Source organism: Labrus bergylta, chromosome 2 (genome assembly GCF_963930695.1).
Source record: "Labrus bergylta chromosome 2, fLabBer1.1, whole genome shotgun sequence".
NCBI classification, from domain to species: domain Eukaryota; kingdom Metazoa; phylum Chordata; class Actinopteri; order Labriformes; family Labridae; genus Labrus; species Labrus bergylta.
The window spans coordinates 6,905,765-6,933,631 of record NC_089196.1 but is presented as its reverse complement, the minus strand read 5'-3'; the positions used below and the strand labels follow the sequence as shown (position 1 = coordinate 6,933,631).

At 40.5% G+C, this 27,867-nt stretch overlaps 2 protein-coding genes across 2 annotated transcripts; both read left to right on the top strand.

Annotated features, from left to right (window-relative positions):
* Nucleotides 1-457: 457 nt before the first annotated feature.
* hmgcra (3-hydroxy-3-methylglutaryl-CoA reductase a) lies at nucleotides 458-12,894 on the top strand. Its single transcript, XM_020641164.3, has 20 exons — nucleotides 458-614; nucleotides 1,803-1,979; nucleotides 2,804-2,915; nucleotides 3,039-3,126; nucleotides 3,212-3,296; nucleotides 3,380-3,485; nucleotides 4,762-4,868; nucleotides 4,956-5,075; nucleotides 5,181-5,341; nucleotides 5,970-6,220; nucleotides 6,866-7,029; nucleotides 7,709-7,903; nucleotides 8,022-8,180; nucleotides 8,537-8,694; nucleotides 8,780-8,885; nucleotides 9,608-9,778; nucleotides 10,034-10,174; nucleotides 10,269-10,427; nucleotides 11,164-11,318; nucleotides 11,840-12,894. The coding sequence occupies exons 2-20, from the start codon at nucleotides 1,815-1,817 to the stop codon at nucleotides 11,892-11,894; spliced, it is 2,658 nt and encodes an 885-aa protein (XP_020496820.1). The 5' UTR covers nucleotides 458-614; nucleotides 1,803-1,814; the 3' UTR covers nucleotides 11,895-12,894.
* Nucleotides 12,895-16,817: 3,923 nt separating this feature from the next.
* Nucleotides 16,818-27,036, top strand: fxn (frataxin). The gene is made up of 6 exons (XM_020641163.3): nucleotides 16,818-16,995; nucleotides 17,137-17,217; nucleotides 18,554-18,645; nucleotides 18,738-18,858; nucleotides 23,627-23,724; nucleotides 25,266-27,036. Exons 1-6 carry the CDS (start codon nucleotides 16,894-16,896, stop codon nucleotides 25,402-25,404), a joined length of 633 nt encoding a protein of 210 aa, XP_020496819.1. The 5' UTR covers nucleotides 16,818-16,893; the 3' UTR covers nucleotides 25,405-27,036.
* Nucleotides 27,037-27,867: the final 831 nt, after the last annotated feature.

Here is a 27,867-nt window from a genome sequence, read left to right as displayed (position 1 = left end):
TATTTTCCTTGTATCCTAACCCCCAAAATGTTTGTGTGGGTCCCTGGCAGATAAGGTAGCCTATGTTCCCAGTAAAGAAAACCATCTTTCCCTTAATTACCCAATTATAGACCTAACTTGGTCAATCTGAAAATTTCAAGAAAAAATTCGCACACTAGGCCTATTTTCTGACGTTTGATGAAAAACAGCTGTGAAGAGTTTATAAATGGTAACACTTTGGTTAAACTCTCAGCGCGCTGCTCTTAAACGGTGTTGAACTACAAACATTTATTCACATGAAAAGTTGTCTCCGGTAGTTTACATTGAAACCTGTCTGCTCCCTGATTGGCTCAGTCGAGTCTGTCTGTCAGCCTGTGGTGAGATTAGTCGTCCTCGCTCTGACCATGCCCCTCCTCTGCTGTCGCCTAGGAAACGGGGCGTGGATAACGCGCTCGTGAAGCAGGTGATCGCTGTGATTGGCTGAAGGGTCGGATGACGCAGAAGCGTGCCATCGTTCCATCCGTACAGCTGAGCCGCTGAGGGTGAGCCCGGTCGTTTGAGCTCCACACCGGGAGGCTGCAACCTGCTCACCGTCACAACTCACCCTCTCCAACCATTCTCCGTAACCACTCAAGGTAAGATATACGAGTTTTATGTTAGTTTTGATTACATTAAAAGCTTTCGACTTAACGAAGGTCGTTAAACGCGCAGGTACTTCAGAAATAGACAGTAAGCGGACAAAGCCGCTCTGCTGACCCGTCCAGGGAGGCTGTTTCATCGGACTGGACGGCTCCAACACCGCCGCGCAGCCAGACGTGATTTATCTCATCGGCATGAATAAAATAGAAACATCAATCTTTTTCTTTTAGTTAAAAAAAGTCCTATCCTTACATATGCCATTTGATAGCTTATTATATTTCTGTAAAATAACGAGAAATTAATGGATTATGCATTTTTACAAACAAAAGTGGAATTATTCTTTTGAGTGTAAAGAAACTCATCACTATACTTGCAAACTACTCCTATCAGACAGGGAGCAGACTCAGGTCAGTGATTCATTACATAATTGCGGAAGTTTAAAGCGATGTACCGTTTCTATATCTTTTTTAAACCCTAATAGAAAAAGGCTAATACCCATTAGATGTTCCAAACGAGATCTCTCTTTCTTTTCCTGAAACGAATAGATTTTTTAGTTATTAAATAGTCATGCACAAAGTTGAATTCAAAATGGTTTAGCTTTACATTTTATTATAGGCCTATAATTTCATGTTCTCATTCTTTTGTTACAAGTCTATCCCAGCAGCCTTTGTTGTTTGTGTTTCACACTTACTGTATATGAAATAGCAGATTGTCCCAGTGATGTTTCAATGGTTTTAACATCACAACAATAGAGCATAATTTTGAAATTACTGACAGTCTCTCCGTTTGTATTCGAATTTAAGGGATAAAAGAGACAATTGAATGATGGCCTAAATTAATTTGTTTGCATTTTTAATATGCTAGTTGTTAATGCATGTGGACGGGGATTAAATGGTTGCCCTTTGTGCTCGTTGATTTATTGTCAGAACTGAGTTACGTTTTTTAACAAACCAAACAAAAGTCATTTTTTAAATGCACTAAACTTGGACAGGGAGGCTCAAGTTGGGTTAACAGATTCTGGTCTGGACACAGGAGCTAAAGAGGGATTCTTATTTAAATTAAACAAAAGTTTCACTATGAAAAAAACATTCATAATACAAGGTCATCACACATCCCTCACTGTATATAAAGGTGTTCACTCACTCACGGCCTCTCTCTCTCTCTCCTCTCGTGTTATTTGATAGCTCTGCTGCACCATGCTGACTCGCCTGTTCCGCATGCACGGCCTCCTGGTGGCCTCCCACCCCTGGGAGGTGATCGTCAGCACGGTAACGCTCACCATCTGCATGATGTCCATGAACATGTTCACCGGAAACGACCAGATCTGCGGCTGGAACTTTGATTGCCCCAAAACTGAGGAGGTGAGTGAAGGATATCAGTGTGTTAGTGTGTCCATCACACAAAGAAAAGTTGGGCCAGTGACCTAGAGTGAGAGACCCTCAAGACTGTACTCTTGTTGCATTTTAGATCATATTTCACACTTAAGATTTTGTGCTTGAACCCAACCAAACTGTGACCATTTTATTTGTCTTTCAGAAGCCCTTATTATAGTGTGCAAATATTACTGATAAGACTAAAATGTGTGGACTAAAATGATACTCTACAGGTTGACTATGCATTGATATCTGAACACAGACCACACATCTGTGCAGATCGTATGCCTGCAAGATATGAGAAAACATGCATTGATGGATAGTATGAAAAAGTATCAAAATCAAAAAAACTGCAGATCTTCAGTAAAAATTTAAACCTAAAACTGTGTCGAACGAAAGAGAGAGCACTGTCTAAATGGTCTAAGGTTTCGGTTCAGAACGGTTGTCAATGCATTTGTGCAATTTTGCATGCCATCCTCCACTCCCTCCTCCCAGTATTTCCAGTTTCTCTTCAGCTGTCCTATCTGATAAAGGCGAAAAGGCCCAAAAAATAACTTTAAAAAAAAGCAAAATCTGGAATCATAGAAGCTCGAGTTCTCTGACTTTTATCACCTTTTACCTAATTTGTACAGGCGTTTGTTGATGCTCCATGAAATGATGTCTCAATAAAATAAATAAATACTGGTTGACCATTTCTGAGTTAAGAGCGTTATGAGTTTTATGTCATTCCTAGGTATTATTTCTTATTTGAAAGCATTTTTTCTTCTGATTTTACGAATTTGCGACCAACCAGGTTTTGTGTCTTTTTACAGCAAATCCTGAGCAGTGACATCATCATCCTGACCATCACACGCTGCATCGCCATCGTCTATATTTACTTCCAATTCCAAAACTTAAGACAGCTTGGATCCAAATATATTCTAGGTAAAATGTTGATAAGTGAATAACTTGTTTTTAAGGTGCATTCATCATTGAAACGATACTAGATCTTGTCATCTAATCGTCTACAAGAAGCTCAAACTCACTCTCTCCTCTGCTCTCCTGCAGGCATCGCTGGACTCTTCACCATCTTCTCCAGCTTCGTTTTCAGCACCGTGGTCATTCACTTCCTTGATAAAGAGCTCACAGGCCTGAAGTGAGAACAAATCCTCTTTATGTCCTACCTTTTTAATCAGTATTTCTGTTAAAGCTCCAGCTGATTGTTGTGTTCTGACCTGCAGCGAGGCTTTGCCTTTCTTCCTGCTCCTCATCGACCTCTCCAAAGCCTGCGCACTCGCCAAGTTCGCCCTGAGCTCCAGCTCTCAGGTATGAAACATTATTCATATTACAACAGTTCACATGGAATTCAACAGTCTACCTGGGATGGTAACTTCACTTTAATTTCCCAGGATGAGGTGAGGGATAACATTGCTCGGGGCATGGCGGTGCTGGGACCCACCTTCACTCTGGACGCTCTGGTGGAGTGTTTGGTGATCGGAGTGGGAACAATGTCAGGTACATGCAGTTATTCAGAGGGAAATTCATTTACTGAATAACGTCTAAGGTTTGCATTATGAGGGGTTTATTATCAGTTTTTTATCGGATTCACTGAGGTCAAGTATTTCTGAGAGCGAGCTAGTTCAAATAGAAAAAGTTTAAGGAGATTGCGGAAATTTAGGAGTGAGGCAATATCTTTAAAAAGAGAAAAAAAGCAGGTCAAAAAAACATAATCTGTCTCCAGGTTGAAGACAAAACATCCAGCTTAGAAAAATGTCTCTGAAAGAGAAAACACAAGTATCAGTAAAATAACTCAAACTGCACTTCCATCAGTTTATAGAAACACTTCCTGCTCAGATTTGATCCCTGCAGAATGTTTTATTGAACAATGGCATCACTGGTGTTAAACTGTGTTTCAGTGCTCTTCTGTCGTTACTCATCATTCATCTTTTTTGATTTCTTTATTTATAACTTCTCTTTGCAATAAAACAGACATACAGTACCGGATAGATGAACACCCAACACTTTCACACAAAATGGCAGGAAGAAAGGCAAGGGGCACATATCTAGATATCCCAAAAAATAGTCCAGAGCTGCCAGTAGACAAATGAAATAAAAATAAAAAAAGACCACCCCCTCTATGAAAAAGGTCCTGGGTGGACAACAAACAACAAAACAGCCAAATCAGTCAAAGTTAGCAGAGAACACAGATAGAACGTAACCGCAAAGATCATCATTTGTACAGTGAAATCTTATCAAGCAGTGTCAGAAAGGGTTTCCAAACCTTAATGAAATAACCACGAGAGTTAGTAGTTTAGTAATTTCAATCTTTTAGCTGCATTGAGAGCCTGTTTTTGGTCGGGGGAAGGGACCTTCTCGAGTCAGAGCAGCCAAATATTGCCGCGTTGAAGTCTGGCTGAATGTTTGTTTCATCTTGTTTGGAAAACCAATTAAAACTTGTCACACCAGAAATGACTCAATACTGGAAAATGCCAGAACAAGTGCTGTACAACACCCATCACACACTACTCATCAATAATCTTTACTTATCAATATTGAATTGTTCATTCATTCTTTTTATAATAATGTGAAAATAAATGTAACCACAACTAAACTTCAAAATAACATGTTTACATCTCAAATTGTTATTTTCTGCGTAAGCTGAACTCGTAAAATGTTTAAAGGGCTCGCCATATAAAAGCGAGCTTTAACATTGAGTTTTTTTCAGACGCAGAGCGTGTATGTCGTCGACAGTAGAAAGTGAATCCTCATTATCTGAATCGGTGTGTTTCAGGTGTGCGTCAGCTGGAAATCATGTGCTGCTTCGGCTGCATGTCTGTGCTGGCAAACTACTTTGTGTTCATGACGTTCTTCCCCGCGTGTGTCTCCCTGGTGCTGGAGGTAAGAGTGTGTTCTTACCTTTATATATATGTGTGTGTGTGTGTGTTGATATCAGGTTGATTGATCCCGGTGTGTTTCCTCCTGCAGCTGTCCCGTGAGAGTCAGGAGGGTCATCCTATCTGGCAGCTGAGTCACTTCTCCAGAGTGATGGAGGAGGAGGAGGACAACAAACCCAACCCGGTGTCGCAGAGAGTCAAGATGATCATGGTAACTCCTCTCTGTCTTTTTCTACATATGTGTTATTATTTAGAGTCCTTAAACTATTTTATATGAACCCTGAGTGTGACTCCTCTCTCTGCTCTTCTCCTGCAGTCTCTTGGTCTGGTGATGGTTCACGCTCACAGCCGTTGGATCGCTGAGCCGCTCTCCATCAACACCACCATGGACATCCAACAGGTGGGCATGCAGCTGGACCACCTTTCCCCCAGGAGGATCGAGCCTGCTACACCGCTGTGGCACTTTTACCTGACCAGGTGAGGTTAAGGCTCGTCTCTCTTCTAACTGCATGTTGTGCTGTCTTTTCTGCTTTGCTGTAGTGGAAGTGATGTCCTCAGGATTTAATCTGTTGTGACCATACGATCAGTTTTAAAGCGTTTTGTGTGCTTAATGTTTTCTTTTATTTAAGGGAATATCACCAAAATAAAAATGAATCGTGTAGAAGCAGCACTAGACCTGGACATCCCAGAAAAGACGAGTCAGATCAGTTTCTTCTCCACCATTATTGTTGACAAAGGTGATATCAGAAGTCCCAGCCCTTGATTTTTTTTTGATTGGTCAGGAAGGGAGAAATGACATCAATGCACACAGCGGTGCTCCAAAAGCTGAACTATTTGAAGTGACAGAGAGAGAGAGTGCAGTGACAAAAAACAGCTGACACCAAAGGCGTTTCTGTTGTCAGGACGCTGAGTGCTGAAAACGCTAAACTGTGTTGGTTCTGTATTGAAAATAGGCAGATAAAAAATAGGCAGTGGACACGGGCCTGTAAAGTTTGATGGGGCGCCAGTTTGCCTAGCGGTTAGGTCGTGCCCTATGTACAGAGGCTGTAGTGCTCTAAGAAGGCAGCAATGGTTCAAATCTGACCTGTGGCTCTTTTCCCTGCAGGATGTTGACCATGGACGTGGAGCAGATGATCTGTCTGCTGTTGGCTTTGATGCTGGCCATCAAGTACATCTTCTTTGAGCAGGTGGAGATGGAGTCCACTCTGTCCCTGAAGAACCCCATCATGTCCGCCCCCGCCCTCACCCAACGACGGCCTGTTGACACCTGCTGCAGGAAGGAAACACCTGCTCCAAAACCAGCGGCACTCGTCCAGCGTAAACCCGCCCCAACACCTGCAAATAAGACCGAGAGAGGTGAGAGTGAGCATGAGGATGAAGATGATGGAGCTGAGGTGGTCAAAAAGTTCAATACTATGAAACTAATCGATACCAAGTGTTTTAAAACAATACAAGTATAATCTCAGTTATATTTATGATCCATCGTATCAAAAGCTTGTGCAAAAGCTTAAAAAAATAAAAATAATAAATGATGCAGAATGGGTACCAACATTTTTGATATTTACTGTTCCTTTCCTAGTAATCTAAAACGATAAAATATTTGTAAATAAATGATCGTTGTTGAAAATGTTAAACACAGGTACCAACTTTGAAAATAATATACAGATCATCAGTCCTTTTTTAACCTGAAGTTGGAGAGACCTAAATAGAGACAGCAGCAATGGTTCATTCAAATTTAAATACTGACATTTCTCTATTCCTTTTGATGTCTCATAAAGGTGCAAAAGTTACATTTATGTCTCTTACAAAAAGACAAAGTAGAGGAGGTGACACTGTGTGAATTTTACAAATACATTGGCAATGTTTTGTCACAGCAACTAAGTTTCCAAATATTGGATGCATAGGACAGGTACCATGAAGTTTAAAATTCTGTTAACATGACAACCCGTGGTGGAGCACATGTGGAGCACTGTGGTGTCTAACTCCACCTTCTCTCCGTAGATGAAGTGATCAGGCCCCTGTCGGCTCCTCCCGCTTATCCTCAGGTGAAGAGCGTCTTCGTCGTGGGGGAGGAACAGGAGCTGAAGTCTGAGAGCGATCAGCCGAGCATCAACACAAAGCCCCGAGACCTCGACCAATGTGTGTCCATCCTAAACAACCCTGAGGTAACACAATTAAAAATACGCCCTCCCTTCACTCACAACGCTGATAACCCCCCCCCCCCGACTCAGGAAGCTGAACGATTACGTCACCTCGGCCCACATCCTGACTCCGTATTCTGCCAATAAGACGCTGTGTGGTTTAACTGGCCTTTAATGAGCTTAGTCCCTCCACTATCTCGGTGAGGATGAAGCAATTAGAGCGTGACGACTGTAGAAAAGACACTTTAAGTGATTCCTCTGGCTCCATGTGTGACCTCATATCCACCCCGCTCAGATCAGCACAGTCTCAGAACTCTTTTCAGGTTTTTATTACATGTTGACTTTATCTCTCTGACACAGCACTTTAACATTTCTATTATTCAGATATTTGAAATGGAAATAGTCCTGTTTATGTTGACCTATAGACATCATGCAAGGCAGACTATAATCTGTCTTACTCTTAAGTAATTGCGTCTTAGACAAATAAGTGTAAGCAGCGTAAGTGTAAATGCTCATGGCAGCCGAGCATCACTTTGACTCTGCGGCCAGGACAAATAAAACCCCACAGGTGAATAAAGCACTCAGTGTCTCCTCCTGATCACTCCGTGGTGTCTCTACTTGGTTTCTCTCCTCATACTGCTCTGTAGCACAGTGGGGGAATAAAAGAGATGATATTTAGTCCATTATTGTGTGTCTGTCGCAGCTGGGTCCTCGTTTCCTTAGTGACGCTGAGGTGATGCTGCTGGTGAACTCCAAACACATCCCCGCCTACAAACTGGAGGCCATGATGGAGCGACCGGAGAGGGGCGTGGCCATACGTAGACAGATGATATCCGCCAAACTCCCCTCCCCCTCTGCTCTGTCCTCACTGCCCTTCACGGACTACGACTACTCCAAGGTAAACATACAGACACACAAACACACACACACACACACACACACACACACACACACACACACACACACACACACACAAACCCACGATTCCAGATTTGATCATTATTTCTGTTTTCTAGGTTATTGGCACCTGCTGTGAGAATGTGATTGGCTACATGCCCGTACCTGTGGGTGTGGCCGGTCCGCTGCATCTGGATGGGAAGCAGTTCCAGGTTCCCATGGCAACCACCGAGGGATGCTTGGTCGCTAGCACAAACCGCGGCTGTCGAGCCATTGCTGTAAGTGTCAGGTGTTGGTTTCTGAACATGTCGGTCGGGTTTACAGGAAAAAAAAATTAAAAAAAATAATTACCTGCTTTATAACAGCAGTGTCCTATTTCATGTTGTTAAATGTCATCATTTTTCGTCTAAATTTTGGATACGTACCAAAAAAATGGTTTTGGAGTCTAGTGTGGTCATGAGATATTGTTAACTCTGCTGATAGAAATGTTTTGGAGGACTTTTCAGTTTTTCATCAGCCACTCCTTAAACCCTTAAAGATATAAAAATGGATTTACTTAAATTATTCGGAATCTTCAATGATAATGTGAAGGCTCTAGTTTTTATTATGTGTCCCTCTTGCCTTTGTACTACAGCTTGGGGGCGGAGCCAGTAGTCGGATCCTGGCGGACAGCATGACTCGAGGCCCTGTTGTGCGGCTGCCATCCGCTTGTCAGGCTGCGGAGGTCAAAGCCTGGCTGGAGAGCTCAGACGGGTTCCAGGACGTCAAGGCTGCCTTCGACAACACCAGCAGGTAAAACATGACACCTGACGTACATGAAGATAAAATAACGGTCATGGTGACTTTGTGTGAAAGAGTGTGTGATTGATGTTTACAGGTTTGCCCGGCTCCAGAAGCTGCTGGTCGGTCTGGCAGGAAGACAACTCTACATCCGCTTCCACTCCAAGACTGGCGATGCAATGGGCATGAATATGATCTCCAAGGTATTGGAATGTGTGTTTTGTGTGTGTGTGAGTGTGTGTGTGTGTGTGTGTGTGTGTGTGTGTGTGTGTGTGTGTGTGTGTGTGTGTGTGTGTGTGTTTGCATTTTAGCAAGTCCTTAAAATATCAAGGGTCTTAGTCAGAGAATATTGCTACAAATGTGACACTGCTATTTATAGATGCACCAATATGAAATGAATAGGCTACAAATATCACATCAATAAGTCAAACATTTCTGAGACTCGACATGAATCTGTTCTTTTAACTGATCCATAGTATTTAAAAGTACTCAAACTAAAACTAAATAGTTAGAACATCTATTTTATAAGACAGGAGCTAATCCATCAAAAAAAATGATTTCTGTACAGAAATGTTGCCGACGTGCAATTTATGCAGGAATTTGCCTGCAAGATTTTACCCAGTATTGGAACTTTACAGGTATCATATTGAAGTATAGCATTCTGGCGTTATGAAAACCAGAAAAGTACACGACAGATTTTCAAATAATACGTGATTATATTGTAGCGCTGCAGATAAGGATTAAGGTTCTGTATGTTCAGAACATAAGAAAGAATAGAAGAAAAATACATTTTTCACCATGATGCCATCAATCAATGCAAAGTGCAAAATCATGCCGGGCTATGCACTTGCACACCTGTCCGAACACCTTCAATCTTGTTCCAGTGTATCTCAGATATGATAATGAGTGTGTTTTCCTCCCTCAGGGCACAGAGCAGGCTCTCAGCAGGCTGCAGCAGCACTTCCCTGAACTTCAGGTCATAGCCGTCAGCGGAAACTTCTGCACTGACAAGAAACCAGCCGCCATCAACTGGATCGAAGGACGAGGGAAGTCTGCCGTCTGTGAGGCCACCATCCCAGCTAAAGTGGTCAGAGAGGTACGAGAGCAGCTTGATGTTTGTTTGTTTTTAACTTAATTTTGCCAGTACTGTCATTAAGTTTCCCTGCTGGGGCTCAATCAAGTTTTCTAATCTAATCTAAAACGTTGCAAAGGTAAATCCAGATTCCATCAAAAATGTAAGGGTTAAATTCTCTTTCCACAAGGTCCATTAGCTGCAGTGTCTTCATAGCAGTCAGCCTGTTTCATATGACTTTTCTATCATAAATCTATTTTTCCTTCCTTGTTGCTACAGGTGCTGAAGACGTCGACGGCCGCTCTGGTGGAGGTGAACATCAGTAAGAACCTGGTGGGTTCAGCCATGGCAGGAAGCATCGGAGGAAACAACGCTCACGCTGCTAATTTGGTGGCTGCTATTTACATCGCCTGTGGACAGGTATGGAAGTATTTAAAGTAGATACTTCATGCTTTTATTGTGATGTGTTTCCTGTGTTAATATGTGTGTGTGTTAATGACTGTGTGTGGTCCAGGACCCAGCTCAGTCTGTAGGGAGCAGTAACTGCATCACCCTGATGGAGGCATCTGGACCCACGGGGGAGGACCTCTACATCAGCTGCACCATGCCCTCCATCGAGCTGGGAACTGTGGGAGGGGGTACCAACCTGCCCCCGCAACAAGCCTGTCTGCAGGTACACACATACACACACACACACACACACACACACACACACACACACACACACATGCTCACATGCTTCAGGCAACTGCAGGTAGGCGTGGAATAAATCCTGAGGGATTGTAATAACACAGTTATATTGATATATGTCAAATAGTTTTAGCATTCATTCAGAGTTCACCAGTATGTTGTGTTAAAAACCGAAGCAAACTTTTGCCCAACGTGATAAATGCAAAGCCTGAACTAAAACAAAAGTAAAAGTACATTTGAGGGAAACACTCTCATGTGGCTGTGTTGCAGTCCAAAGTCCAAAAAGAAAAGAAGCACCTTAAAAGTTGTCTGCTTGTCGTCTTGTGGACAGACCTGATGAATCATGGATTCAGACTTTTTACAAATCCTCACCAGGATGTAGTTATTTCAGAATCCTGTCAGCCCCTATTGTATCACAGTAAAACCTGTTTCATAGTGATGGTGTAAGACACATTTCAGCCGCCTGTAGTGGGATTGTTAGAGACATAGAAACTGTCACTCTGAGCAGACAGACTGACAGGAGCTCCACAGCTGAAGCTGAACTTCTGTAGTTGGTGTGCATCAAAGAAATCCTGGTACTAGAACTAAGACCTGGTCAACCTCAAGTACGTAGCTGGAGGCAGCAGGAAAGTTAATCCAGACACAGTTCATGTATCCTATGTTATGCAATATTTCTCTAACTTCCTAAAGTAGTAATTTGTGTATCTATGTGTGTACAGATGCTGGGTGTGCAGGGAGCCAGTCAAGACTGTCCGGGTGATAACGCCCGGCAGCTGGCCCGGGTCGTCTGTGGCACGGTTCTGGCCGGAGAGCTCTCACTGATGGCTGCTCTGGCTGCTGGACACCTGGTCAAGAGTCACATGACACACAACAGGTGAGAACAAGGGACCTGAATTCATGGACACACTGGACAGCCTCTCTATCAAACTCTACCAATCAGAACATTTGATGATGTGGATGTACTTGCATGATTCCTGCAGGTTTTTGGGTTGCATCCACACAATGTTGGATGCATTTATTATGAGTCACTTTATGCAAACATTTCAGCTAAATACAGGTAATGTAGTTTAATAAAAGGTTTTAGTTGAGGTGACAATTTTCAGTCACACATGCAGCTCACTCTGGAAAACTTCTTTGAACACAATCTCAAGCTGAAGGAGAAAGTCTGTTCCAAATGTAAAATATCAGAACTGATCTTTACCGTCCTCAGGTCAGATCCTGACACTGAAGGAGGAGATCTTAAGCACACTGCTTCTTTCTTGTTTAATGTTTGTTTTAACAGGAACATTGTCACATTCATCTCACAGTTTACACACCGTTTAATGCATCAAATAATTAACTCTTCATAGAAACGTGTTTTCAGTTTGACTCTCATCTTTGTTATTGTGTGTGCAGATCCAAGGTGAACCTGCAGGAGACTCCGGGTAGCTGCACCACGAAAGCATCCTGAGAGCCTGAGAGCAGCTCAGCATCACAGGAGGACATATCAATCATGATGAAGACAGAACTCTGACATCTTCCAAGTGCTTTCAAAGAGTGTGTCTCCGGACCGATCTGTGTGCTGGAAATCAGCAGGATCCACACGAGCCAATCAGACTCTTGTGTGGGACTTATCTCGTTTCTTTTTCTTCTTCTTCTTCTTCTTTTTTTTTTTTTTTTTTTTTACAGAGCAGCTAAATTATTTCCACATTTAAGATGCTTTCTGCACAGTTTGGGATCATAAAACATTTCTGCTGTCCTGTTGCCAAATGAAGCTCTTTGAAAACGTTTGATGACTAAAGTGAGGATGTCTGAATGTGTGTCTCTGTAAACAACAGGGACATTAATGCTTCCTAAAACAGAGTTTTTGTTTGTTGGCTAAGCTTTCAGAAAGCAGCCTCACAGCTCTGGTCCTGGTCCAACCACAAGAAGAAAGAAACGACTCACTTTAAGAATGAGTAAATCAATATGAATAATGATGATTTGGATCCATGAGGCACTTTAAAACTCAGGCTGCAGCCTCTGTGAAAGGCTGAGTCACGTCTGTACAGAAACAGCAGGCAGGTTGAAAAGAAGGGAGAATAAAAACAGGATATTCAGGTGTCTGCATTGCTGATAGGGCTCTGCAACAAATCGTGAACCATTCATTTTGTGATTAAACTCTGAAATGATGATCAAGAGAAATTGAATCGCTCAGCCAACCTCTGCACTGTGTTTCCACACCAAAGGAAATACCTTTTTTAGCCCGTTTACTGCAGAAACATGAATGTTATATTTTCACTGTGTGCTGATGCAGACGTTCTAATTTAACCTGCATGAGCCTGCACTGCTGATGCTTCAAATATAATGTCATGTTTTTACAGATGTGGTGTGGGCAAAATGTATTCAGTCACAATAAGTCTGTTTTTTGTCAGCAGATGGAAAATATTTTGGATATATTTTGTAATAAACACAAAAGAACTTTACAATGACAGATTGTCCTGTTTTCATTGATGCTCGGAGTTTTCACAGGTTTATGTCAGTGTTTGTGGATTATTGATAACTCGGTTACATTTATAAATGGAGATGTGAGCAGTGTGCCCTCCCTTTTGCATGTTGGACTATAAACAAAAACCTCTACAATCAAATTTGCTCTTTGTATAGAGTCTGGGTGTGACTTTGACTTTCCTCTGAACATTATTTGCATTATTTAGTAAGAGAACAAATCATTAGAATTTAGAAGTAGTGAACTTGTGTGTGCAAAAAATTCCCCCCTGGCTCGTTTTTGCAGAACGACAAATAATTTATAGTCGTTTTAAAGGTGGATCCCCCACAATTCCACACAGTAAGATATGTAAGGAAGTATGAGTGAGCAATAGATCATGTGAAAAGCATTACAATGTAATTTATCTTTAGATTTATACAGAATTGCTATGACTTTGAAATGCTTCCAAAGTTTCAAAAGCTAAATTCTGTATCTTCACCGTGACGATATACTTGCAGTTACTGTCAAGAGAAGATTGAAGGAAATGTCTGACACCTGAACAGTATATTGAAAGCCCACCCTTTATGCATAAACATTGTCATTCATGTAAAACAACTTCTTAATGCCCTATAGATATGTTGTTATTCGAAGTTTATGAAGGGGAAACTCTGAAGTTAATGTCCTGGTAGCTGTAGAAGAAAGTCATGCAGACCCTAGCTCTTCATGAGACAGTATTCACTCAGCATATGATGCCATCCCTCGTCATACCATTGAACACAGGGACACGATGTGATAAATGAGTGATAGTTATCGACAGGTGTAGAAACTCGTGTGTGTTGGTGAAAGTGTCTCGTCTAACAAGATTATCCAGCTTTAACTTTCTCCTCCTCTCATCGTCTCACAGGGTCTCAGTCAGAAATCCTCCACTGATCTGTCACAGCTCAGCCTCACCAGAGCAGCTGTCGGCCAATCAGACGCCAGCCCAACTCATCTCACCAGCTGTGAGGCATCTGATTGGCTGAGGGCTGCAGGACCTCTGCACCGTCATGAATAATGTGAGCTGCTTTATAGTGAGGATGTTAACTTACAGAGCGGTGAAGAGCTGAAACACACACACACACACACACACACACACACACACACGCACACACACACACACACACACACACACACACACACACACACACACACACACACACACACACACACACACCTGTTTGAATGAGTTCATGAGACATCAGCATGGACACACAGTGTGTACACAGTGTGTACTGTGTGTGAAACTGTGATTACAGATGTAAAAAATGTAAAGCAGTGAAAAGCAGAACCATCAAAACACATAAATTAAGACCTTCTATCAGCATTATTTCTCTAATTCACCTCTGAAACCCCAGAATAGTGAAGATTTGTATTTTCCTTTTAAATATGTCTGCAACACGCCTCTGATACTGAAAGATTTTTTTCATACATACATAATCAAAACCCTATAACTTAAAAGCCTTAAGGATTCAGTGTTATAAATCTATATGGTTACCACATATGTTTTACTGTTATCTACAAAAGGCAAGCACCAGTTTATAATGAATTAATGAATTACTTGTTTAAATAGATACAGTGTTCATATGCAATACAGAATTTCATTATTGTTGTTTATTTGTTATTTTGATTTTTGTGGAGTATCTAGGAGGACAGTTGTTTAGTTGCCTCATTTCTTAAATTCCTATATCTATTGTTATGGACCAAAACAGAAACACACATTCCACATGTGCAAAACTAATGTGCAATCAATTTGATTCTGGTGATTCAACTTTAAGAACTTATTGTTCTATAACGAGATCTATTCTAAAATTGCTGCTGTTCATTCCTCTGAAATACTGAAGCACTCATTCTTAAATAGCCTCCATGAGAATATATCTGATTGTTTGTCAATAAAATCAGATTCAGATTTGAGATCATTCCCAGGTTGTTGTTTTTTCCATATACAAGGAGTTTGTTTTGTTTTTGGTGCAATAAACGATGAACAGAAAATTAGAATACAGATGCAAGGCTTATGAACAGCAGTACTCCTACTGTCAGGGGTCAGGGTTCTCAACCCTACTATTATCTTTGGGGTCAATGTGACCCCATTCAATGTTTAACGTCTCTCAATGTGCTGTACACATGTTGTACACATCAGTGTTCTTTGGGGTCAATTTGACTCCAGGCTGTTTTAGCTGTTTACTGTAAATGAGGTCAAATAACAGTTAAACAATATTACAATACAACAAGTGTGCACATGAGCAATGAGAAAATGTAAAGTTAAGGAACAGAATGATCTTTATTGCAAATATATGTTGAATGGTAAAGAATTAAAGACAGCGATAGGTTTTTAAAAAATACTTAGAAAACAGTTCAAACTGTAAACATGAGCTCTCTCCTCAGGAAACATTGACACATTTTTGCTTCATTTATTGTTATGCACCAAAATATGAAGACAAATTCTGTTGATGCACAAATCTGTCAAACAATGAACGGGATTCTGATGACTCAGAATAGCACAAAGCAAGTGTCATTTAAAAAGTAGCTGTCATGAGTAAATGCCTGATTGTTTTGAGAGAGTTCTGAATGTATCATAACCCTTTTATTGTGTTGGTATGTCCGGTTCAGGCAGAAGGTAAGGACCCAATCACAGATGGTAACAAGCAGCTTGGTGAAATCCATGGTGCATTTCAATGCTGACAGGCAGAGATAAGATGTGACAGGTCCAGGATTAAGGTGCCAAAAAGAAGTTAAAAAAAGGCACAACATGTCCCCCTGACATGGGGACCGGTGAGAGTATGGGGGTGGTGATGCAATGAAACAGCAGGGTTGATTGTTGGAACAGGGAACAGAGGATGAAGGACAGGAAGTGGAGTCTGAGGACATCTGGTGGAGAAAAGGACAACAGCAGAATAGCTGGACAGACGAAAAGGACACGTCTGAAAAAAAAAAACACCTTCCAGCTGTGTTATGCCTCTAAAGTACATACAAGTCATCTTTGGTTATTATAAATGTATCATAAAATAATGGACAATTCACAGATACTTCAACAAATGTGAATAAGGCCCGTCCACTCTTTCATGGTCGTCTCTGATCGTTTTTATAAATGAAATTGGAGGGATTTAAATATCACCAGGGTGATGAAAAATTGAGCAACCGGACAATGAATTCAGCTCCATAAAAAATGAAACTGTAATGTCTAGTTAAAATGCTTACATATTACTCTACATGGTAACACTTTATAATAACCATCATCTATAAAGTTAATTAACTTTAGTAAATAGTTATTTTACTGTTAATGATGAATGAAATGATAGTTCATGATGTTTGCTAATTATTTGAAATGTTATAATTTATGCTATGTTAACAGTTTATTGATGTACACATTATTACATTTTATAATCTATATAAAGTGTTTGTTAATAATTACTGAATACAGAATTTAATTTCAAAGTGGTTTTACACACTTAAACCAGCGCTCACATTTGACATGCATAAAGAAGCCTGACTCTACTCTGCTCTACTCTCTTTTCAAATTGTACTTTTCCAACCTGTCTTATAATGATGATTATTTTTTACTTTATTTTAAATGAAATTGCTTTTTTGTGCTTAAAAAAATATATACTGGTATTTCATTTATTGTTTATTACTTGTATTCTGGTTTTACATTTTTTTTATTTCTCTCTCGTGGGATTCATAAAGTATAAATCATTATTATTAACTATTTGTATTCTGGCAAAAACTTTTGCAAGCCATTTTTATATGCCAACGTTTTTTTGAGTAACCCTAAAGAAAATGTTACATTTGTGAATTTAGCTGTAACACCCCATAAAGTGAAACTCTTTGAGATATTCCTCACCTCTCCACTAGGTGGCAGTGTGACTCATGAACATGATGTTGCGGCTGAACGAGCGGACACAGAGGAAGAGAAGACAGGACGCCGGTGTGGATGAACTTTTGAGGAAGATAAACACGCAGACAGCCGACCATGATGTCTTTTAATAAAACTCGTTCTGTATTTCCACACATCTGTCACCTCGTAAACTCAAACATGGCGACGGCGCAGAGAACCAGGAGCCTTTATCACCAGGTGACGTTATCAAGCTACGTCTGCATGTAGATGTTACATAGCTAACCTCTGCTAGCTGTAGCACTAAATGCTAGTTATCAGACTGTTACACGGTTCATCATTAACACTGACATTATAACTGTGTGTTATTGAACATTTCAGCTCAGGAGTCTGTCACACCTCACTGGACTTCCTCCTCTCACTAAACACACTCTGCATCCCATCTGTCAACCTGCGCACAAAGTAAGTTCTGCCAAACTCCATTGAGAAATGGGACACTTTTTTCTTTTTCTTTCTTGACAACAACAAAAATGCTTCAGGGACTTTTTTTAGTCCTTTACACACATTGTTAGGGGGTTCGGCTTAATTCTGCCACATATAATGTATAAAGTCAATATAAAGTCAAAATGAGTGAAAAATAGAGCTGTCACATGCTGATCCAAATGATGACGTTTCATGACGTCATTGAGCGGAGAATGAAGCATGAGCTGCTAAATGAATGAAACATGTTAGTTATAGCAGGTTAAACGTTTCAGGTCACCTGCCATCATGCCAGGTCAGGGTTGTCATTATATCAGATTAGATACTAGTGAAAATCAAACAGTATTGATACCTGTTTCAATACCTCGCTAACTAACATAGACATCCCAGGCTGTCGAAAAGGTGATTTCTTGTTTTCAATGATCAAAAATGGCAGGAAAACACCAGCACACTGTCTAAATGTTTGTCAATGACTTTGTACAATTTAGAGCAGGAGTTTGTCTGCAATTTCTGATAGTTTTATTCTTCTGCTACACATCTGTCTTGTGAAATAGATGTAGTGTTTTGAAAAGCTTCAGTACTTTTTGTTACTATAAATCATTTAAATAATACAGACGGTATCGTTTTAAATCGTGTGGTATCGAAAGAGTATCATAGTTTTGATAACCTTAGGCCACATGTATGTGTTTCTGTAAATTATTATATTTAAAGCATGTTTAAATGAATAAAAACATACATATTTACCACAGACGTTAAACTGTTATTATTAGTATTTATACTAAACTTACCACTGTCTTAGTTATACCATTTTTATTAGTGATGTAATAATACAATCCACTTAGGACAATGTATTTGTCATGATGCAGGGTTCACAATTCATGGATTTTATCATGATTTTGAATGGTCTTCCAATTTTAACAAGAAATTAGGCTGAGGGTAATGTTTTTGAGTTCTCTGACAAACTTGTTTTCTGTGTAACTATAAGTCATACTTTTTGATTTGAAGTTAATAATCAAACAATACATATTTTTGTGCCTCCAATAAATGCTGCTGCTTCAGCTACTGATGTCAAACAAGAGAGAGAGAGAGAGAGAGTGCCCTCTGCTGGTTAAAAAAAAACAAATATTGCAAAATGTATTTTTGTCAAATCCATTTAAATTGTTTCCATTGATTTTAATGTATTGTGAGGTGTTTTTAAGCCCTGTTTTCACCAAGCGGTCAGGTTTTTGTTTAGAATTTAGACACCAGCTGATGCACTTCTGATGATCAGCAGCCAGTCCCTGTTGTTTAATCTCTGACCTCTGTGTTTCTGTGTCAGTGCTTACAGAGCAGAGTCCATGCTGTTAGCTGTAGGAAGAACATCCACCTGACAGCACCGAGGCTGGATAAACCTTCACCTGGGCAGATAAGGTAGCACACAGTTGTTGTTTTTTTACCCAGCTTTGCCGTCACTAGCGCTGAATGGTTTAACTCAAACATGACTTTGTGTGTCTGTCTGTCAGGGAGCTGTCAGAAGCAGAGTACGAGAAGCTGGCAGATGAGACGTTGGACGCTCTGGCTGATTATTTTGAGGACTTGATGGATCAATCTTTCACTGGAGAAGACTGCGACGTCATCTTCTCTGTAAGTCAGTCTGTTCTCCATAAAGGTTTCTGACTGTAATGTTCATATTTTTTATGTTATATCAACAGTGAGAGGAAGCCAACAGGTTTTAAGGTCTGGGTCGAGAGACGAGCTAATGATCAAAGTTCCACAAGTAAACAGTGTTTCCCCTACCACCCGCCCCCCCAACGGACCTGCAAACCTAGGGGAAACACTTAAATCTTTAGTGCTGCACACATCTGGAGAACCTCAGAACACACATTAAAACTCAACACGATTGTTACCATGGGTCATTCATCACAAACTACTCTTGTGATGAATATAAATGTTTTAACTGTAGTTTAGCTTCTCTACTTTTTTTTACATTTTCCTGTTTTTTTAAATAATTATTTTAATTATTGCTCACTTCGTTTTTGTCCTCTCCTCTATTTGTTTGAAATCTACTCTCAACACACGTGAGACAGCTTTGCCTCAGTGATGAAAGATGAATGAATGGTTCTTTTACACCTTAAATATGGGCAGTATATTGATCATATATTATACTGCATATGTTTCTTGTTATTTTAAGAGCTATCATTGAACCTGTTATATTAAAACCTTTTTATAGTGTAAGAAGTAGATTCATTGAGCTCTTTCACTTTCAAACTATTTCAATAATATTCTAAACTTTTAGGTATTAGAGGAACGTTTGTCTGGGTTGTTCTCGTCTGCTCTGTTGTGATTTGTTGTAGATCCTGCAGCAGAGGCTTTGCAGCCCGTTGCTCCTCTGTGCTCATCATTTGTTTTCCGAGCCGACATGTTGTTCAGCGGCTGTAACACCCTTATTGATTTCTTTAACAGCAGGACTAACACACTCAGAAGTATTTCTACAGCCATCATGTGGCTATCCCTAGAATATATGGCACAGCAGTACTGTCTGTTTAGTGCTAAACGCTGAGACCAATCAAAAAGGAATTACAGAGACAGATGGGAAATGAATGACCATTATATGGATTTTGCACTGAGATGACTAAAACGGTTCTCAGAAGGCTGATTTCAGGAAATTTATGACATGCGGCCAGCGTTCAATATTACTGCAGTGTTACCAGAGTGTAATGTTATTGTCAGCAAAGTCAGCAATTTAGTAATATCGTATACTCTGAATGTCCCCAGCATTAAGCAGCACTGTATGCTTCAGTTTGGAGGGGTAGAGTTTGGAGGGTAACCAAGTCGTGTCATACTTAGTTAGAAGAAAAGGATTGGGTTTACTAGGAAAATCAAATGTTGTGATTAGGCCTGCACAATCTGAGAGAAAAAGTGTGATGTGTAATTGCATTGCTTAGTATAGCTTTAGCTTATCTAAATCTGACTACATGGGCTCCATCCTATAGTGAAAATGTACACGTGCAGAGTGAGAGCATTACTTCTTTAAGTCAAATCATTTTCATTGAGCCTCATATTGCGGGTTAGGTTGCCATTGTATTTATTTTTTGTGCACCTTTAGTTCTGATATGATTTTTCCTTTCTGATGATGATTTCTAAACCTGAAGTTGTGATTCAGCCAGCACTGAGTACTATTCTGACAGGAAGATCTCTTATGAACTCGATAGGTAAATGTGACCAGCGAGTTTCTGACAATATGCTGTAGAGACAGACGTTTTCTAACAGGGATCTGTACGGTCATGATGCTGGTTTCTTTCACAGTAAACAAAAACTTGAGTTTGCAGTCAATTCTAATATTTACTGATAATTCAGAGAACTGTAGAGGAACATCGGGCTTCATGATCAGACTAAGTTTAAGTTTATCACATCATCTCTTCAGTCTGTAATGACTGCTCGCTTTCTGCTGCTCGGCAATATGATCACAGGTCTCTTTGTCTGATGTTAGATCTGATTCTGCATCATGGTTTGTTTTCATCAGTGATTTTTTTTAAAAGGATAATTAAAGTGAATGAGGCTCCGCTATTCAATAGGAGCACCGTTTGTTCATGAACGGCTGTGAGCTTACCTCTACTTTTAGTACTGACCAATCAGGTTTGAGTACTAAAAAAAGATACTTTTTTTTATACATAAACCTGACGTTAGCATTTGGCTCAAATAAAAACTTTTGTTCAGGATCTTAATGATTTATAGCTTTATTTAAATGAACCATTAATGACATATGAGTGTTATGAAGTGTTGTTTAGATGCTGATTCTATTTTTGAGTGTTGTCTGCCACAGATTGACGTATGACCAGAGGCGTGTGTGTGCGCGTGCGTGTGTGCGTGCGCGTGCGTGTGTGTGTGTGTGTGTCTCTGTGTGTGTGTGTGTGTGTGTGTGTGTGTGTGTGTGTGTGTGTGTGTGTGTGTGTGTGTGTGTGTGTGTGTGTGTGTGTGTGTGTGTGTGTGTGTGTGTGTGTGTGTGTGTGTGTGTGTGTGTGTGTGTGTGTGTGTGTGTGTGTGTGTGTGTGTGTGTGTGTGTGTGTGTGTGTGTCAGCCTGTCCTTATTGATGTGTCACACTGAGGTCTGATAGCAACAGCTGCTGAAGCCGTCTGCTTGACTGATCACCTGATGAATAATATCAGAGAGAGATTGTGCTGCACACATGTTTCGTTGTAAGTATGTGTCTGCATGGGAGGGGGTCAAAAGGTGACTTCCTGTCCCCCTCTGTGTGGGTGTGTGGGTGTGTCTGTGTGTTAAGGTTGTCAAAATTTCCAAAACTTCTTCATATCATGTCTGTATGCAACGATACCTTGCGATACAACAAATATACGGTAAAGCAATGCTGTTTTTTTTTTAACCAGCAGAGTGCGCTATCTGCTTTACACTTCTCGATGTCTCTCTTGTTCTCTTGTTGTACTGCTGAAACAATACTACTTAACAGTGTCCCTTTTTTAAAATATTAATTGTTATTTAACTAACTAAAACCTCAAAATTAAATTATATTTATTTTATTTATGAAGAAATTAAGAAAAAAATATATTATTCATTTTTATTGTCAGAGATTTGGAATAAAGAAAATCATGTTTAATCACAAATTTACTTCAAGCTAATGTCTTGAGATGTTTCTAGAAAAAACAGTAAAATAGAGGAATGAATGCATAAACATTGCAAATAAACTCCTGCCCACTGTCTAAACTTTGGCAATGTTTAAACACTGTAGTGTTTGCAATTTTGACTGTGCAGGAGTTTACTTGCAATTTTTGGTAATTAAAGATGAGAGACGATCCAATATTTGGTGCCTAGGACTTCTATTTTTTTTTTGCTGTGGTATCGAACAGGTATTGATATTGTTTGATTTTTACTAGAATCATATCGAAGTTTAAAAAACTGGCATTGTGTTTATCGGACTCCACAGATCCATGTCGTTGTCTCAGGACAGACTCTGTGTCCCCCTCTCCCCTCCTGTAACATCTTCTTCCTCCCTGTCAGTGCTCCGTGACAAGGTGATTAATAGAGCTGTGTGTGTGTGTGTGTGTGTGTGTGTGTGTGTGTGTGTGTGTGTGTGTGTGTGTGTGTGTGTGTGTGTGTGTGTGTGTGTGTGTGTGTGTGTGTGTGTGTGTGTGTGTGTGTGTGTGTGTGTGTGTGTGTGTGTGTGTGTGTGTGTGTGTGTGTGTGTGTGTGTGTGTGTGTGTGTGTGTGTGTGTGTGTGTGTGTGTGTGTGTGTGTGTGTGTGTGTGTGAGAGAATCATTGTGGTTGGACAGCGGCTGTCTCTGCTCGCTCTGACTGATTGGCCAGTGTTCCGATCTTGGCAGCTGACCCCTTTTTCGACCGTCTGCAGTGACATATGGGGCCATAAACAACACACACACACAGACAGACAGACAGCAGTGACTCGGCTGGCTAAATAAAATCCAGTCATAGTCCTTCTTACCGCAGAGTGTCAGAGAGTAAATCTTTATGCAATAATCCAGAAACACTCCTTCACTCTTCACCTCCTCTTGCTGTTTGTTGTTTTCAAATCTAAAGGGCAACACTCTGTCTTCAGGACGGATGTATGATCCCTGTTACAGAGTAGCTCCAATGAGTTAGCATGCCTACAGCAAAGTTTATCACCTCCTTAAATCATAAATGAGTGAGTCTTTAATGTCTGTCTTTGTGTAGATAAACACAACCTGCTATATCAAGATAAGACACATGTATAAAAAGTTACATGAGTATGAAAGTAATGTGATTATCAACAGTAGTATTGACGGTTCAAACGCACACCCAGGCTCTGTCAATGTAAGCTCCAGGTAGTGACCTCACCGATATTACAACACAACAAATCGTAAAGTTTTGGTATTTCAGTGTGTATGGTGACTTTGTTTTAAACATTTCTTCTACCTTTCTGGACTAAGAACATCAGAGCTTTTTTCCTTGAAGGGTCCGAGCCGTCTGTGTTTTCTCAGGAGACTCGGGTCTTTTAATGTCTGCAGACCCATGCTGCAGATGTTCTACCCGTCCATTGTAGCCAGTGTGATCGTGTACGCTGTAGTGTGCTGGGGCAGCAGGCGGAAGGCTGTCTCGTCTGTTCTAATATAATGTTCATACACACAAACAGAAGCCATGTGTTCAGATGGGCCTCAGCTGGTCGGCTCAGACCTCAGACAGGAGCTTGACACGCCGTCTGGCGTGATTCCTCCCTGATCTGTCTGAGCACACACACAAACTGCACACGCAAACCACACGCTTCCTGAGTGAAGGTGTGAGGTCATGTGTGGGTCAGGAGGAGGAGGGCGGGGATATGTTGTGTGATACATTTGAAGTTTGTATTTTTTACCATTAAGGTCTGTTATTGAAATGGTTTGTTAAATACGTGTGTGTTTGTGTGTGTGTGTTGTGTACAGAGCGGTGTGTTGACGGTGAAGCTCGGCGGGGACCGCGGCACCTACGTCATCAACAAACAGACTCCAAACAAACAGATCTGGCTCTCATCGCCCACCAGGTAACCCCTTTTTTCCACATACTCCCTGCGCGCCACGGTCTGTCAGCGCCGCACACTATTCCGCCGTTCGCTGCCACTCTAGTCAATAATTGTGTTTCCACAGCGGGCACCTCGGCCCGTCTCCGGATCGTGCCACCAGCGCGTCAACTCTCTGCTCCTTTTCAAATACCTTGCGAGTCTATTTTCGACGAGTATGCTGCAGGCACACGTCAAGCTAGACAGTATAGAACGACCCGGACAGAAAGTCAGACAAGGAAACGCACAGAGTGTCTGGTCAATTTCACAATACAGACTCGCGGTCGTACTTTCCATCACATTATCAACATAATGTCAAAACAGGCACCAAACGAACAACAGAGCTACCTCAGAAACATGTTGCTTTGAACAACATTCAGTTTATGTTTCCTTGGAAGAGGTTTAGAAAAAACATCCTGAGAAAATAAGTTGAACTTCACGACTGATCCTGTTTAAATCAGTGGGAAAAAAAAAGAAATCACGACAGCTTTTCTTCTTTTTGCAGCAGAAAGCCCAACACTCCGGTCTTTATCGTGCTACGTTTGTTGATTACACTCTGCGATAACACGAGACAGAAGCAATCTTACTGCCGGAGATTACATTTTTGGCGTGATCCTGTTTGATCTAAAACATAAACCCTCAGATGACTTGCTTAACCTTTAGATGGTGCAGATTTTTTATAAGCATTTCAATACCCTCCATGGAATGACATCACAATAAACCAGATATGAATAAAGACAGTGATGGACCATTTCTATAACAGAGACCAGAGAGTTAGGGCGCACTCAAACTGACCTCCAAACTCCGGTCTGTTTAACTGGTGTGAGTGCTCCGTTATGTACTCTTCCTTGGCCCGGTTGGGCTTCGGCACATTATGGTTGCCCATGCACAAAAACAAGCACGGTTATGTAATGTGGACGTGATGTGTAGCCTAATCGATGATAGTGGTCCTAACAGTCATTTCAAACAAAGGCATCAAAGGCTGGTGGAGTGCTTACTTGATATTTGGCTGGACACGAATATTCAGTCAGCTGTTTAAAACCCACAAGAGCTCATAAGTCTTTGTTGAAAATCCATGACTATCTAGAATTACAACGTGACGGCGTACTGTCGCTCGCTTTCTGGAGCAATGTGAGTGAAGGCCAGCAGGGGGCAGGAGAGGGAGGACAATCATGCTTCTTCACAGTACAGGGAATTGGGCCTAGTGTGAGTGCGGCCTGTGTGGAAAACTTTTGGTCTTCTCAGTGAGTTTCATTAAGTTTGTAACATAACTCTCAACAGGTTTAGTGCTTAGAAATATAATTTTATTTGAAAACAAATCCAGAATAAGAATTTAAAATGACAACTTTTCCTCTCTTCTTTTCGTCAATCAAAATGTGCAATACTCTTCAAATTGTTCTTGCTCCTAATGTCTTAATATACTTCACATTTTTTTTATACATATAGTGTTGTATGAGAGCTACTGGAACATTCACTTTTCTCCTTGTGATTATTAATAATTTCCGGTTCTGATTTTTCTCTTTCAGTGGACCGAAGCGTTACGGTTGGACGGGTGAGCGTTGGGTTTACGCACACGACGGCGTCAGCCTCCATCAGCTGCTCTCTGCAGAGTTTTCACTCATCTATGAAAGAAACATGGACCTCTCTGAGCTGCTGTACTCCTGAGAAAAGACACCTGATGAGACACACACACTCCTACAGAATCACCTGTGTGACACCTGAGACCACCGTTAGACCACAATTAGATCACACGGGAGCCAAACACATATATGACCTATATAACATCACTTTTAGACAGCCGGTGAATATAATGACAGTGATCTGTGTGAGCTGTTCTGTCATCTTTATTGTTCTCTGATTAAGTGTTTGACCTTTTGATTTTAAGGTAATTATGACACATTCTCATGAACTATAAAATAAATAAACTCAGTCTCCATAGCAACCCTTCAGCTTCCGTCCCCATCCACACAATCATCATGAGACTTTTTACACACCTCCTTGTTCCAATGTTTGTCACAACCGGGGGAGTTTTAGCAGACTTCAGTTTGACTTTTGGACGAGTGCCTTATTTACTAATGGGTTTTTCTTAATACATATGAAATATATAATATGCAACATTCTCAATTTTAATATATCAAAAATCTATATATATATATCCTATGTTGGTAATCCCAAACTGGCGGCATGCGGGCCACTTCAGTCCCCCCCAAAGCTTCCCATCCGACCCCCAGAATATAAATTATTGTGGGTGATTAAGCAATAAACATAAAAATCAAATCACATGGCGGATATACTTTCATTATGTTAATGCTAGAAATTACATTTCCCCTCTCACATCAACTTCTGAACATCAGGTTGTCAGCTGTCAGGCTTACGTGAAAGCATATTTTAAAGTCCGGCCACCATGTGTCCGTCAAGAAAGAAGCTGGTCCTTGTACTAGTTTAGTTGATGACTCCTGCCCTATGTACAGTTTATATAGTGTGGAGTAATGACTTCCTATAAAGACAGTGAAGTCAAACTCCCTGTAGGTTGTTGTTCTCAGCTCTGTGTTCACACTGACTGGACGTTCCCTGAAGCATAATGATGGAGCGTTGTCACGAGAGTACAAACTGCAGGAGAACCAACAGACTGTCCAAACTGAAGAGGGGGGGGTCGGGGCTGGGGAGAGGGAGAGGGATGAGGGATGAGGGAGGTGTGTCCAAAGAGAGCGTTTGTTTTGGTCTGTAAATCTGCTCTGAAAGTGGCATAGTAAGCCTTTAATGCACATGTTTTCACACCAAAGATTTCACAAGAAGTGTAAATAAATAGAAAATCTGTTTTTTGTTAAAATATTTATTTCATAGTTTTAAATGTAGTGTCGACATATTCTCTCATTACTCTCAGATATCTGATCAGTCTGTAAAACGAACACAGCACTTAGCACACAGCTAACGACCTAATGCTAAATGTATGAAGGTTACTGGAGCACAACATTGTTCACGTTTGTCACTGATGCATTCAAGATAAAACGGTCATTACAGCATGTTACTGTCACTGTAACTATCCAAACAGTTCTAGTCATTTCTTTTTAATGAGGTCATTTGATTTTCAGAACATTTTGAACAGATGAGTCTAAAAGAAGGATTCATGAAACCTGCAGCATTTATAAAATAAACTGTATCACTGCAGAAATGGGAAATAACTACTTAGATTTATTTGGTTTAGTACATTTATGTCATCAATCATTTCTGTTATTATATGTGGTGTTAAGAATATTATATTTGTATATGTTTGAATAAAAAGCTTTTTTAGAGGCAGGTCAGCGGATGGAGTCAGAAATTGGGAAGATAGAGAGAGAGTCGGTGGGGGGGATTACATAGAGGAAAGGAGTCACAGGTCAGATTCAAACCCGGGACGCCCACTTGGAGGCCCACAGCCTCTGTACTTGAGGTGTACCGGCATCCCAAGAATATAATATTTAGACTTTGAAATTGAACAGTTAATGTTATAATGTTAATGAAGAATCACCACAGACACAGCAAAGTTAGGACAGATTTAAAGATTCATTTTTGGGCTTTTAATTGAGAGATAGGACAGTGGATAGAGTCAGAAACCAGGGTGAGAGAGTGGGGAATGACATGTGGGAAAGGACTTGAACCCGAGCCACCCGCTTGAGACTACAGACTGCATACATGGGGTGCACACACTAACCACTGCGCCACCAGCGCCCCAGGACAGATTTAAGAACTTTTCCACTAACTAATGTACTGAATTGTTTCTTGAACAATAATCCTTAAAGTTGACAGGTTCTGCTACATCAAAGAGCTTTAACAGACCATGGACTAACAGAAAATACAAATAAATATATATATGTATAACAAATATAAATGATAAGCTCTACAGCATGTGTTAAAGCTTTTTGCTTTATCTCACTTCTCACTTACGAAGGCTGCTTAAAGACCATAAAAAAAGCAAAAAAAAAAAACTTTACGACCATAATAATGAAAATAATGATTCACTTTAAAAGAAGGACTTTCTCTGAATACTTTTTTTTCTTCACTCTTATTTGTCTTTGAAATCCTGTATCTTTATTTGTCATTTTTCTTTTTCATTTTTTCTTCCTTATATTTCTCTGTATTTTGTTTTGT